General features: G+C 45.9%; 2 protein-coding genes across 4 annotated transcripts in view; both read left to right on the top strand.

Moving 5' to 3' along the window:
- The window catches only part of AP1G1 (adaptor related protein complex 1 subunit gamma 1), a 42,946-nt gene extending 33,140 nt beyond the window's left edge, over positions 1-9,806 (top strand). For 2 of the 3 annotated variants that reach the window (XM_082769924.1, XM_082769926.1), the window contains exons 18-23: positions 713-854; positions 1,320-1,446; positions 1,949-2,044; positions 2,271-2,431; positions 3,380-3,478; positions 5,820-9,805. In XM_082769924.1, coding sequence (XP_082626050.1) covers positions 713-854; positions 1,320-1,446; positions 1,949-2,044; positions 2,271-2,431; positions 3,380-3,478; positions 5,820-5,921 — 727 coding nt within the window. In that variant the 3' untranslated portion in view covers positions 5,922-9,805. Of the gene's footprint in view, positions 1-712; positions 855-1,319; positions 1,447-1,948; positions 2,045-2,270; positions 2,432-3,379; positions 3,479-5,819 lie in introns of all 3 variants that reach the window. The other variant, XM_082769925.1, reaches the window with a different exon arrangement.
- A 1,127-nt stretch (positions 9,807-10,933) lies between these two features.
- PHLPP2 (PH domain and leucine rich repeat protein phosphatase 2) overlaps positions 10,934-13,357 on the top strand; it is a 28,621-nt gene continuing 26,197 nt past the window's right edge. Inside the window, exons 1-2 of the mRNA XM_082770372.1 lie at positions 10,934-11,124; positions 11,505-11,749. Of these exons, the coding sequence (XP_082626498.1) occupies positions 10,966-11,124; positions 11,505-11,749 (404 nt within the window). The 5' untranslated portion in view covers positions 10,934-10,965. The remainder of the gene's footprint in view (positions 11,125-11,504; positions 11,750-13,357) is intronic.

Consider the following 13,357-nt stretch of genomic DNA (forward strand, 5'->3'; position numbering starts at 1 on the left):
TTGGGATTATTGGCACTGGGACACTTTTTCAGCCCCAAAAATGAATAGACAGTGGGACTTACTCATTTCATGCAGGCTTTGTGACTTGATCCTCAAGGGTAAGGGCCTTTCCTGTATTATAGACCAGTTTTCCCTGTATGACTTCCGCTGCTACTTAGTTTTGATGTCAGGATTCTGGATCCTATGCCTCTTCTTGAGTTTCTGTACCCTTTCAGGAGGGTGCTCTAGAGGACTGAACTTAAAAGTCTTTTGAAACTTGAACTTGGTTAAACGAGAGCATGGTGGTTTGCTTTTCCAGCTTTACCTATTCTGAGTGGTTAACTCTGGTGCAAAGGTAAGTCAATCAGCTGACCTTTTGACTCAGTTGGATACAGAACAGAAGAGTGAAATGTCCCGTGTCTGTAGTCGATCCACCATTGCTCAGTTCTTTAATCTTTGGCTTGTTATCCTAGCCCCATAATTAAAACTGTGTCTAGTGATAGCAGAAAACAGGAGGCAGGAGGGTTTGTTTGGTTTTCAACTGACAGCTAATGTGTTTACAGTGGCACAGAATGTCAGGAATTACTTCCAACCACCTCAGGATAACATCTAATCTTACAGTGCCCTGACAGCAGAAAAGGCAGGTTGTCCTGTATATCTTCTCTTGAATGTTTGAGTGTTTGGATTGGGATCCAGGAAGATGGCACAGTGTAACTATGTCAGCTTCTTTCAGGCCAGCCCTGCTTGAGAGAATGCCGGTAATGGAGAAAGTCACCACAAATGGCCCTACTGAGATTGTACAGACCAATGGAGAGACAGAGCCGGCGGTACTGGAAACCAAACCTCCACCTTCTGGATTGCAGCCTGGTAGCCAGGTAATGGAAACTGATCTAGGATAAGTTTCCACTGCCTGTCAGACCACAGTACTAGCCACTGCTCTTTCAACAGTAAGCTGAGACCATCTCCTTCCCTGTTCCTGTCTCTTTGCTAGTTCTGGCCTGGTGATGAATCTCATCACAACTCTATTCTCATGGTTCTAGTGCCAAGAACAAATGTGTGGAAGAGGTTATTGTGGGGAGTGCAAGAACATAGTGGGGTAAAGCCATATGTATCACCCAACCTGTCTTACTGTCCATGAACTCCATCCTTCACTAATCACCGTGGCCCCAAGAGCAAGGAAGCTAGATCTCTCACAGGGCTTGGGAACATAGCCAAACTAAGAACCTCTCTGATCAGTCAGTAGGTCTTGTCTTTAATCTGAGAACAAGTGGAATCCATTGCATTTGTAAGGAAAAGTAGCAGAAAGATGGATATATAACTATTTTATTTTTTTTCATTAGGCAAATGATTTGTTGGATTTGTTGGGGGGAAGTGATATAACACCTGTAATCCCCACTGTACCTGCAAGCAAGCCAGCCTCTGCTGGTGGGGAGCTCCTTGACCTACTGGGAGACCTCAACCTAACAGGTAAGCAAGCTGTATCTCTTGAAAGTCTACATTCCCAGTCCTGAGGTGGGATGTCAGGATGATTGCCGAAGGTGCAAAGGCTTGTTAGTTCATCACTCTAAGTCCCTGTCTTCATGATTATTCTTGTCAGGATCCATATTTGCATATAGGTGGGAATCAGAGAATGACATCATAGGTTGACTCTTAATGGTTAGATGATGGAGCTCGTGTTTTTGTGTTTGTTTGTTTGTTTGTTTTTAACATTCCAGCCTGGGAAGGGTGTGAACCTTTCCAGAGAGGATAAGAAGATGAGAGAAATTACTCTGTTTGAATGCATGCTAGATCAGGATGAGCCAGTCTTCATTGGATATAAGCAGAGAAGGAGCAAATGACAACATAAATAGCTATTTGTAGAGCCTCCTATATGGAAATATGATATGCCTCAGTTGATAACTTGGAGAAGGAATAATTACTCTTCATTTTGTGACAGCTAAACTTAGTATTTTTCCAACATTTCTTGTAGGTTCTCCGGTACCTGCACCTGCACCCCAGATATCACAGCCTCCATTCCTGCTTGATGGACTGCCATCACAGCCTCTCTTCAATGATATTGCTGCAGGTTAGGGGCATGTAAATACTTTGCTGAAGGTTCCACGGCAGAAGAGGAAGCTAGGGATAGAAACGAAAAGATTTCATTGTGAAGTGTAACAAAGACACTGGAGCAGGAGGGAGCGTGTTAAATCTTCAGAAGAGTTTGTGTCTGGGTGTAATGGAGATGAATTCTGTGATGCTGAGAATGGTCTCTAAATTCTGCAAGTCTCCTGATCGTTATTTTTTTTCTGCAGGAATCCCCTCAATTACTGCATACAACAAGAATGGCCTGAAGATTGACTTCACCTTTGAGAGGTCAAACACCAACCCCAGTGTCACTGTAATCACGATACAGGCCTCCAACAGTACAGAACTGGATATGACAGATTTTGTTTTCCAAGCTGCAGTACCAAAGGTAGAACCACTTAGGGCAACTACATCAACAGGTAGAGGGCCACCTGCAAGTACTTCCTGATCTCTACTTCCATGTAGACAGAAGCATGCAGCATGGTTTAAAAAAAAGAACTTAAAAGCTGAGTTGCTTATAGGTTCTCCTAGTGCTCAATTTGGTCATCTCCTTTCTAGTCTGAAATTAAGGGTTATAAATAGAGTGGAATATGGGTTTCTGTTAGATTAGATTATGTATGCTTTATATTTTCTATATTTTCATTATTTTCTAGGAAGATTGATAAACCACACCCAGGAAATTGTTGGGTCAATAAAAAAAGATCAAAACTAGTATTTCCCTTTATTCTTAGTTTCTAAGAAATACACCACGTTCTTTGCAGTAATCAATACATGAAAACAATTCTTTGAAGCTTTTAGCTGCTTATAAAAGTTGAAACGAGTTCCCATATAGTAATTAGTAACTATCTTCCTACAAGCAGTGAAATGTCTGTCCTTGGATTTAGCTACAGCCCAAAATGCAGGAGACAAAAACTGCCTAGTTTGTAGTTGAGCAGACAATTTAAGCAGGCTGTAATTGAAATATCCAAGTTTGGGAAAATGCATCCATTTTGGGGAATTTCACTTCTGGGAATTAATAATGTTCTAACTTCAGTTTGGGTAAGTTTTATTCCTGTCGTAGGCAGGCATTAGGGAGAGAGTGGGCCTCCTGAAGTTAGAAATGTGCTGAGCAGCCTCAGCTACTCCTTGAGTGCCATGTTTGAAACAGTGCTTCACTGTTGATCTTGATACACTGCAGTAAGTCCTCATCCCCTAATATTCATGTCACCTGGATCTTCTTTATGTAGAAAGCAGGTGGGCCAGCATTTTGTTCTTTACAGATAGGGAATTGAAGAACTCATTATTTGACTTGACTTATTTGATTAAGCATCAACTTTTCTCTTTGCCCTTTCTTCAGACATTCCAGCTGCAGCTCCTGTCTCCCAGCAGCAGTGTCATCCCTGCATTTAACTCGGGGACCATCACACAGGTCATTAAAGTCCTGAATCCACAAAAGGTGAGTGATTCTGAGAACAGTTAAAGACATTGTCATGGAGTTGTGCATTTAGTTGTCTGGTTAGGCTGCGTTTCTGATAAGGTAGGGTTGCAATGACAATCATTTTGGTTAGGGTTATGAAAAAGTCAGAAGGCTGTGGACACAGGTTTGACCTCTTTGCTTATACTTTAAAACAGACTTAGCGCTTTGCTATTCTTTTGACTTTGTGGATGTCTTTTGCATCAGTGTGGTTGTTAAACAAGTTTCCGGATAGTTTCTCTAGAGGAGCAGAGCCTGGTGTTTGTGTTGTAAAAACGAAGTCTGAAAGGGAAGCATCTTGCCATACAAATATATTTAACATTCCTTCTTGCTGTCTGCAGAGGTACTTCTTGAATGAAGTCTGTTACACTAAAAAATTGTTAGACACAAATTTTTTTCAAAAATTGTCTTTTTTTTTTTTTTGGAGACCTCATTTAATATGTGATGAGTATATTTTTAAATGGTTGAGGGGGAAGGTCTTTAGCTGTGATTAAACATAATTCCATTTGCTCTACAGTCTTCAGAGAGAGGCTTCCAAGACTGGGAGAAAACAGACTTGGGAGGGAGGGGTGTGGCCCACGGGTCCTCCTTAAGAGGCTTTGCAAGTATTCAGATGGCATCAGAAAGAAAGTAATAAAAGCTTTTTTTTTTTTATAAAAATCATCTTTTGTGGGACACCCTTGAGATCTTCCTGCTGTATACAGTTTTTTTAACACTTATGTACTGCTCTAGATGTTAAGTATTACTGCTAGACTGATGTTTATGTTAAAAAGAAAAAAGAGTCAAAGATTTCACTGAAATGACTGTCTTCCAGTGCAGTTTTTATGGTTCCCATGGTCTCCCCTCATTTTTATGTAGCAGTGTGCTCCCTTCTGCCTATAGTAAAGCACAAGAGTAACTATTCTGTCTCATAAATCTGATACAAATTTCCATGTATCTGAATCTCAGTAGTGCTAGAGATGACATGAAAGGTATTTTCAGAACTTGGGAGGTTTTCAGAGCTTTCCTCTGAAGTGACAAAAGTCACAATACATCCATCTCAGATGGGCCACACAAGTTTGAAATATGCTTTTTTGCTGAAACATCAGAACTCCTATATTTGAGAATACAGAGATGTAAGCGAGTATTTCACTGCCCTCTGCGCTGTTTCCTAACTCTTCCATGTCAGGCATTCATGCATCTCTTACTGTCCTATGTACTTGAAGTCAGTAGCAATATCTAGCTTTGCAAGAATCCTGTCCACAAGATGGTGTAAGTTACCTGGAATGTTCTGAGGGAAACAGTCCGAGTTTTATTATTTAGGAGGTAGCTGTTCGTCTTCTCAGTGCTGTGAGGAAAAAAAAAAAAAAAAAAAGTATGTTCACCTTGAAATGGCCAGTCATTATGCTGCACTGACTAATAGTGAAGATGGTGGATGACCATGATTATACTCCTACAGCGGAAAGGCCAGTTACCCAGAACAGTACCAAATAAAACAAATTGATACTAATTATATTGATATACTGGTATAAAATTGGTGTTTATTAGTGATCGTTTCCTTTATCCTGAGGCTGGTTGAAACAGTTTTTATCCTCCTTTCCTCTCTCTGCTATTCTTTTTGCATATTTCACTGTAGGTTTTGTCTGGTATGGATAAAAGAGACAGAAAAAGCCAACTTCTTGCTTTTCTTTTTAGGGTTTTTGGCAAACTGTTTTTTGTAGTTGTGAGGAGAACAAAGAACCTGGCTGGAGCTCTGGCCTTTTATTAAAGGCTGCCTAGTATCTGGATGACAGCCAGACAACTTCTGAGCTGTTCGATCATTTACCCACAGCAGGAAGAAATGTTCTTAGAGATGCTTTCTGCAGTCTTTCTTAGACTGTTTCATCCAGTGCTACTGACCTATTTAATACTTGAAGTTTCCAGACCACTTCTTCTCTGAATGAACAGCTAGCATGGGGAATGATACCTCTCCTTGTGCAGTGCAGCAGAGGCCAGGTCTGCCTCTTGCTTTCTTGTCTTGTTAATTAAGACTGTAAGACAGTTACTGTTGTGTTTAAGGACCTCAGTGTTTGTGAGAGCAGGGCCAGTGCAGAGATAGATGTGGGTGGAAGATGTGCTACAGTCTTTCTGAGAAAACTTGTGCCTGATCTGAGAACTACAGTGAACAAGAAACATCCTACTAGATTAAGCATTTATCTGAAGTGTCATAGCCTACCCAGCACATCCTTCCATCAAGTTTTTGTTGGCTTTGTTTTGTCTTCATAGGGGATATGGGATGGGGAGCTAGAGTTGGGGAGATTTGCTGACCTTTAATGGAGACCTATTTTTTTTTTTTCTCTTGTAGCAACAACTACGTATGCGGATCAAGTTGACATATAATCACAAGGGCTCAGCAATGCAGGATCTAGCAGAAGTCAACAACTTCCCCCCTCAGTCTTGGCAGTGAGGCTCTGGCACCATTCTTATTCTCTCCCCACCCAATCAAAAGAACTCTGGGAAGAAGGTTGTGATCCTTGGCAATCCCCCAAACTGCACCATGGGCATGGGGAACAGATGAGACCTGCTGATGAGGAGGAATTTTCCTGAAGTGATTGCTGACTTTGAAGCATATCTGTTAAGACTAATCTCCTCTCCTCCGCTGATGAGGCTGGTGGCTTGTGGAGGCTACTCTGCACTCCCTCACACATGCATTCACAGCCAGAAGCAACATTCCCTCCCTTCCCATCCCTCTCCCCCCACCCCAGAAACACAGCCTGGTTGGAAGAGAAGTCTGGAATTTCTTGCAGGGAAACTCTGTCTCTGCAGCAAGTGAACAGCTGCCCCTTCTTTCTGCTGTCTTTTTTTCCCCTGGGGAGGGCATGGTGTGTTTTTGTTACTAGCTGGATTATCTTCAGGCACTTTCATCTGGGGCTCAGAATGGGGACTTGGAGGATATTAGGGTAACCTGCCTCGTTCTTCTTGTATCCCGTGTCTGAAGGGGCTGGAGGCTTTTTGTGGCCTATTCAGTGCATTACTTTTACACATACCTCTTAGTTATGTGATACATACTAAGAGCAAGTCAGGCCTTGGGACTTCATCTGCAAACCTGGGACAGTGCAGGAAAAGAGGTGCCAGTGAAAGCTGATAAAATTGCTTTGGTGCTGTACTTGGAAATGAAGACCTTACACTTGAATTTTCTTTCTTTCCATCAGTGGCTGCAACCATGCAGATTCACAGTCTTCTGTAGCTTCCCCAGAAAGTGTGGTGATGTCTGAGAGATGCAGAGATATAAGGAACAGCTGGTTTTCTACCACGGTTAATTCCAAAGCCTTTTGACCCATCAGTTGTGGTTTATGGATAGAAAAGATGTATTCAATTTTGTGGATCAGTCTTTGAGCAAAGGTCCTATTGCCTGCTGGGAGACACATCAGAGACTATGCTGCAGAGTTGTTCTTCCCAGTTATTCCAGACCTTCTCCCCAGATTAATTTCCAGAGCCTGTTGTAGACCCCCTGGATTCCATTTGATTTACTTCTGACTGGGATATTTGTGTTGTATCTGTAACATTGGCACTGAAATAAAGACCATGCGGTTTAAAGAGACCTTCTCCCATTTTGTTACTTAATTGATCCTCGTAGTTGGTTCCTTGCTCCCCTTCCAGAGAAATCTGTGTTAGTTCAGGTTCAGACTGAAAGGAACTTAGCTTTTTTTATTTTTTTTTTTTTTGAATGAAAGCCTTTTTTTTTTTTTTTTGAGTACTTGGAACCAAAGATGTGAGGTCCAGTACTCTTCTAAGCATAAAGAAAGATGTATTTGGTTATGTTTCCTAGTGTAAACTGTTGTTGAGGGAGTAAGAGTTCTATGAATTCTACTGGAGGCAATGTATAGGATGTAAGGCACAGTGTGACAAAACTATGCAGGTGTTCAGCACAATCAGGGGATGAAGAGGGAATGATAGGTCTTCATTCATTAGTATGCTAGTAAGTTGAAGGTACCCCAGCTTCCAACCACAAAGCTTTCTTAAAAGAAACAGATAGCAGGCATATCTGCTTGATTTTCTGTTACAGGGCTTTAAACATGATGATCATTCAGTGCTCTGACAGCAAGGTTAAACCCAGCCCTTTGTGTCTGCAAAAGTAATAACACTAGGTTCCAGTCCTTGCCAGAAATACCGGATGAGTGATTCACAGTGCACTTAGGGAAAATTAAAGACCTAGTCTGCCCTTGAATCTGTAGTGGGAGGCCAAGAAAGGTCATTCGGTTCGTTTTGGTTTTAACACAGTAGGTAACATGATGTAGGACAGACTGTTTCTCTGACTTTAATTGTTGGTATATGGAGTAAGTTTAGTTTCTCTTGGAAGGCATTTTTGCTGCCTTAATAGGAAGACTGGTTTGGGCCTTTGGTTTAGCAAAGAGTTTTGCTCTATTGAAAGAGGCATCACCATAGGTTTATAAAATCTAGCAAGGATGATGTATGATTTCCTTAAAATTGACTGAGGGTTGTGGCAGAGTCTTGGGCTGAGCTATCAGTGCAAAGATAGTACTTTGCTTCTAGCTAAAGCATCACGAAACAGGCAATCTTGTAGAAAACGGTTGAATCAATATCCTTTTTCTGGGTGCTGAGCATTTACTTCTGCTTTTATTGCACTTGTGACTGTTCAACACCTGACTGGCTCAAACTCCTGAGTGTGCAAGGCTGAATGTGTTCAATGTAGGCTCTAGTGAGCTCTGAGGATGTCCCAGATAGCAAACTAATAGAAAGTCTTTACCTTAGTTTCTGAAAGCCCCATGAGCTCTCCCGTTCTCAGGATTGTACAAGGGTCACTTGTACTGAAAGTTGGTACACCTCAATTTCCATTCCTTTTTGCTGAGAAGAGCACTGCTGCAGGAAGCTTAGATGGAGTGAAGGACATAAGTGGTCTCTCACCTGGCCAGTTTGTCACAGCATAACTGGGAGCAACTTGTCCCTCTTAGACTTGTTTTCTGTCCCCTAGAATAGGTGGATTTTGTTGTTGGTCTCTGGTAAGCTTTTTGGGTAAATTCTCAGTTCTTGTATCCTTCAGCTGCCTTTCCACAGAAGTGCTTGTGTTTTTGGAGAATATGTTGTCATATTTCTGAGTCAAGCTCTAGAAGGTGGTGCATGTACCTGAAAGGCACTTTTCTTGAAGACATCCCTTGGCTATAAAGTACTCCATTATAGTAGCTGAACATTCCTGTTGTTCTCGGAGCGCTCTTCCTTCCCTTTCCTAAGGGATGGAAGGAAGTATTGATATACCCCAGAAAGAAGGCCAGGTTTCACAGCTTTTTCTGTCTGCAATACATGATATCATTGCTTGCTCCTTGACCCTAGATGCACCTCTTAACTTCTGTGCTGTTGCTCTTTCTTACTGGAGAGTACTCAACTGCCTCATAAAGCACTCTGAGGGCAGCGAGCCCTTTTTCCACCAGAGGAATGCAACAGTTCTTGTAGGTCTTGTCAACAGTTTCCTTATTTCGATATAAGGGGGATATAAAGGGAGCTAGATACAGATTTCATGGCTAATCTTACTAATATTGGCATTACAGGCTTTAGAGCTGGGAGCATTTGAATGCCTTTTTTGTTTGTTTGTTTTTCTTCAAGTTAATGTATTTTGAGCCAAGAAAGGACAGAAGGAATAGTGGCCGTGATGGGCCTGAAGGGAGAGAGGATGTGGGAAAATTTAACTCAGTCCGCTTTTTGATGGGACAAAGTATGGCCTTGAACAACTTTTTTGAAGCAATAGCAGTGAGGGAGCTGCCACCTATACAGTACCTTGGGTATTTAACTCAGAAGATGCTGAAACAGATGGGAAAAGTGACAGTCCAGTCCTTTCCCTGGGGCTGGTACTGGCTGCAAGATGGAGCAGCAAAGATGGCTTTTTTAGACCTGCTGGTTGTGCTTTCTATATGTTCATTTTCTACGTGGGGGCTGTGAGGGAAGGAGTTGCTGGACTGCTTCCCTCTGAACTTTCACTCTATTCCTATATATTTTCCTTTCCTGATGCTGTAATTTACATTTTACATAGAGCCACATCCCACGTCTTTGATAGCATAAAACAAAACAAAAAACAAACAAACACCACAACCCCCCACCAAATTAAAAATAAAAACATGCCATTTAAGCAGGGGGCCTGGTGGCATTTTAACTTCTGCAGACCTATTTTTGAGATTTGAAAAATTTAAATAAATGCTTAGGTGAGTGAGGAGCATAACGGATGTAAACACTTACATGGGATGCATTAGACTTCTGCTGTGTGTATTGTCTTTTGGTTGAAACAAATTATGAAGTGACTAATAAAATAAGTCAATATTCCATGATTTAAAACGGTGCCTTGTTGCTTTTTGCAAGTACAGTGGGACAGGCTTCACTGCTTTTTGTTTGGCCATGATGAGGTCAGATGACATGAAATAATCAAGAGTAGAGTTTAAAAAGCTTTCAGGAAATTTTGGAGAGTAAAATGAGTGTAGACAACCCTAAAAATTCTTAAACCATTGCAGGTCAAATAGCCTGAAAGAGTTTTTTCAATCACCATCACCACTCTCTGTCCAGGTGTGATGAGATCTGAATGTATGAATTTATTTTCCCCCTGCTGCCTGCAGCTCGCATTTGGCATTAATTATGACTCCCTTAGTGATGGAGAAGTCCCCTTTTGTACTCCGTGTACCTCGGAGAGACAAGGAGTGTAATCTCATTATCCATTAAAGTAATAAACCAGCGTTCTATAAGGTTCCTCCTCGTGTTTTCTAGTCACAGGAGCGTTTCTTAGAAAACGCGGTATTTAACACAATCGCATTTTTCCTCCGCGCTCCTCTGTGTTGCCAGGTGTAGCTGTGCGCTGGGGAGCGCCCGTACCCCTCCCGCTAAGCCAGGCTGCCGGTCGGCTCCCGGTTTCTGACCAGGAGAGCTCCCCGGCTCCCGCCGAGCACCCAGGCGCGGTTCGTGCGGCGGCAGCAGCTCAGCGGCTGTGGGCCCGGTCCTGGCGGGGGGCGAGCCGCCGGGGGCAGGGACGCCTCTCGCGCCTCGCGGGGGCAGCGGGGGCTCTTTAACGCCCCCGAGGGGGCCGCGAGCAGAGCGCTGGGCAGGCGGGGAGCTTGAAGGAAGCGCAACGCGGCGCGGCGCTAAGCCCGGCGGCGGGGACGCGGACAGTGCCCGGAGCGAGCTCCGGAACAGCAGCGGGCACGGGCACGGCGCCGAGCTGGTGCCGGTGCCGCGGGCAGCAGCGCGCTGGAGCCCGGCACCGCCGGCGCTCACCGGGCGGGCCGCGGGCTGCTCCGAGCCGAGCGCTGGCGAGGGGCGGCCGCGGCTGAAGGCGCGACGGGGGCCGGGCGGGCAGCGGCGCCACGCGGGGGACCCGGCCCGGCCCGCTGCGGACTCGCGCTGCCGCCGAGGCCGCGCCCGCCGGCGGCGGAAGGCCGCGCGCTTCCGGGGCGGGGCCTGCGCCGAGCGGGGCCGGGGCCGCCGCCGCCGTCCGAGGTCTCGGCGTCCGGCGGGCGATGGGGGAGGCCGGGACGGGGCCCGGGCCCAGGGAGGGGCCGGAGCCGGAGCCCGAGGAGGACGAGGCGGCGGCGGCGGCGGGCGGGGGTGGTGGTGGCGGCGGCGGCGGCGCACGGGGGGGCCGGGCAGGGCCCCGCGGCGGCATCCGGGTGCTGAAGGTGAGGAGGGGGCCGGGGCCGGGGCCTGCGCCTCGCGGGGGCCGCCCCGTTCCGCCGGCCCTTCCCGGCAGCTCGGCGGGCTGGGGGGCGGCGGCAGCGCAGCGCCGCGCCCCGGGGCGATGCCCGCCTCGACCTTGCCGGGGCTGTCGGGACGGGGGCGGCGGCCCCTCAGTGGCCGGGGCCCGCGGGGTGCCGAGGCTCGCGGGGCGGGGGCCCGGCGGGGCGGGAGCCGGGGGTCTGGCCGGGCCTCGGGCCGGGCCTCGCCGTGCCGCCCGGCCGCGGGGGCAGGTCGGCTCGGAGCGGCCGGCTGCCGCCGCCGGGCACGGGGGGCGGCCGGGCGCCGGTTCGGAGGCGGCTGCTGACGCCGCGGTTCCTTGCAGAGAAACGTGAAGCGCAACGGGAGCAGGAGCTGCTTGAACAGGACTCGCTTTGGCTCCCGCGAGAGGGACTGGCTGAGGGAGGATGCTGGACGAGGCTGCGTGTACGTTTACGGACGAGATTCCGCGTCTTGTGCTTCCTCTGACTTACGCCTGGTCCTCTGTACGGTGGACACCCCCGCCTCCGAGATATGTGATGGAGAAGAGAGAAAAAACCTCTTCTTGCAGCTTCACGGAGACCTGGTCAGGTGAGGGCTGAGAGAGGATAGGTTGGTATCAAGAAATATTTGTTTTAGTCTTGCGGGGCCCTCTTCTCTGTGTATGTAAGTAGTATAAATGCAGGACGGAGATGGTAGGTGTCAGATACAGCCTTGAGTAACGTAATTCATAAAAACAAAGTAGTGGTGAGCTGCTTACATCTCCCTTAGTCAAGCCATAGGTGTTGTAGCTGGGAGGGTTTGGCGGCTGCTCCAACCAGAAACATGACCTCATTTTGTAGGTACAGGTTGCTGTTTGTATGCTCCACCTTTATGTTCTGTTTTAGGGACGCTTCAGTGTCAAGAAAACTTGAGCAATTTAGGAGGCTGTGCGCAGTTATTCTGAGCCAGTGAAACATGTAAAGTGCTTTAACAGTCACTCATGTAAGATTTATACATTAGTCTTTGTGTATGTGTGTGTGGTGGTTCTTTTTTTTTTCATAAGAGTTCCCAGGTATATAACTATTAAAGATAGGCATAGATGTAGCTGGGGAGGGACTCTTTATCAGGGACTGTAGAGATAGAACAAGGGGTAACGATTTTAAACTAAAAAAGGGTAGGTTTAGGTTAGATATAAGGCAAAAATTCATCATGATGAGGGTGGGGAAACACTGGCACAGGCTGCTCAGAGCAGCTGTGGACGCCCCATCCCTGGCAGTGCCCAAGGCCAGGCTGGATGGGTCTGGGAGAAGCCTGGGCTGGTGGGAGGGGTCCCTGCCCGTGGTGGGGTAGGAGGGAGGGGAACCTCACACACAACAGGAGGGCTTCCAACCCAAACCATTCTGTGAGTCTATGACACTGTTAAAAAGGATACTTGAAAAAAGTTATTTGGACCTTTTTGCTTTGCTCAGCCTGGTCTTTAGGAACTAGGGAAAGGTTAGTTATAAATGTGGTATGAGGATATGCAGATACTTCATTGCAGTCATGGAGGTAGCTGAAAATTAATTGCTTGAAGTATTTATAAGGAAATTGTTTTGTTTTGTACTATAGCAGCAAGCAAACTTCCGAACATTCAGAAAAAAAGACCCTTTATTGCAGATCTCAAAGAAGACTAGGTAACTCTTGGAGGTTTGTTCAGAGAGGGATGTTTTGACTTTTTTGAGCTCTTGAAATGGCTTATGTGTTTGAATTCTCATGTCTCTTCTCACGCTAGGTAGCAGTGCCTGTCTTTGACTTGTGTCAGGCTTTGCAATGTTTTGGTAAATTTGTTCCGACATGAGTTCTGGAAGCAAGTACCAAGTTGTAAATGTTTTCTTGTTAGTTTATTGCATCTTGCTGTATCATGCACTTACTCAAGTTTTGTCTTCAGATTCTTGGAAAGCTCTTGATTACTGTGTGTCTGTTGCTTTTGTAATTCTAGAGACGTCTTTGCTACAGAAGAGATTCCTGAACTACTTTGAACTACTTACCACTCGGGGGGGGGATGTTCTCAGAGTCATAGAATTGTTTAGGTTGGAAACAACCTTTTAGATCATTGAGTCCAACCATGCACCTAACACTGCAGCTCCACAGTTAAACCATGTCCCTATGCGCCTCATCCACGTGTCTCTTAAACACCTCCAGGGATGGCGACTCCACCACTGCCCTGGGCAGCCTGTT

This window comes from Aythya marila (genome assembly GCF_965140915.1).
Source record: "Aythya marila genome assembly, chromosome: 12".
NCBI lineage: Eukaryota > Metazoa > Chordata > Aves > Anseriformes > Anatidae > Aythya > Aythya marila.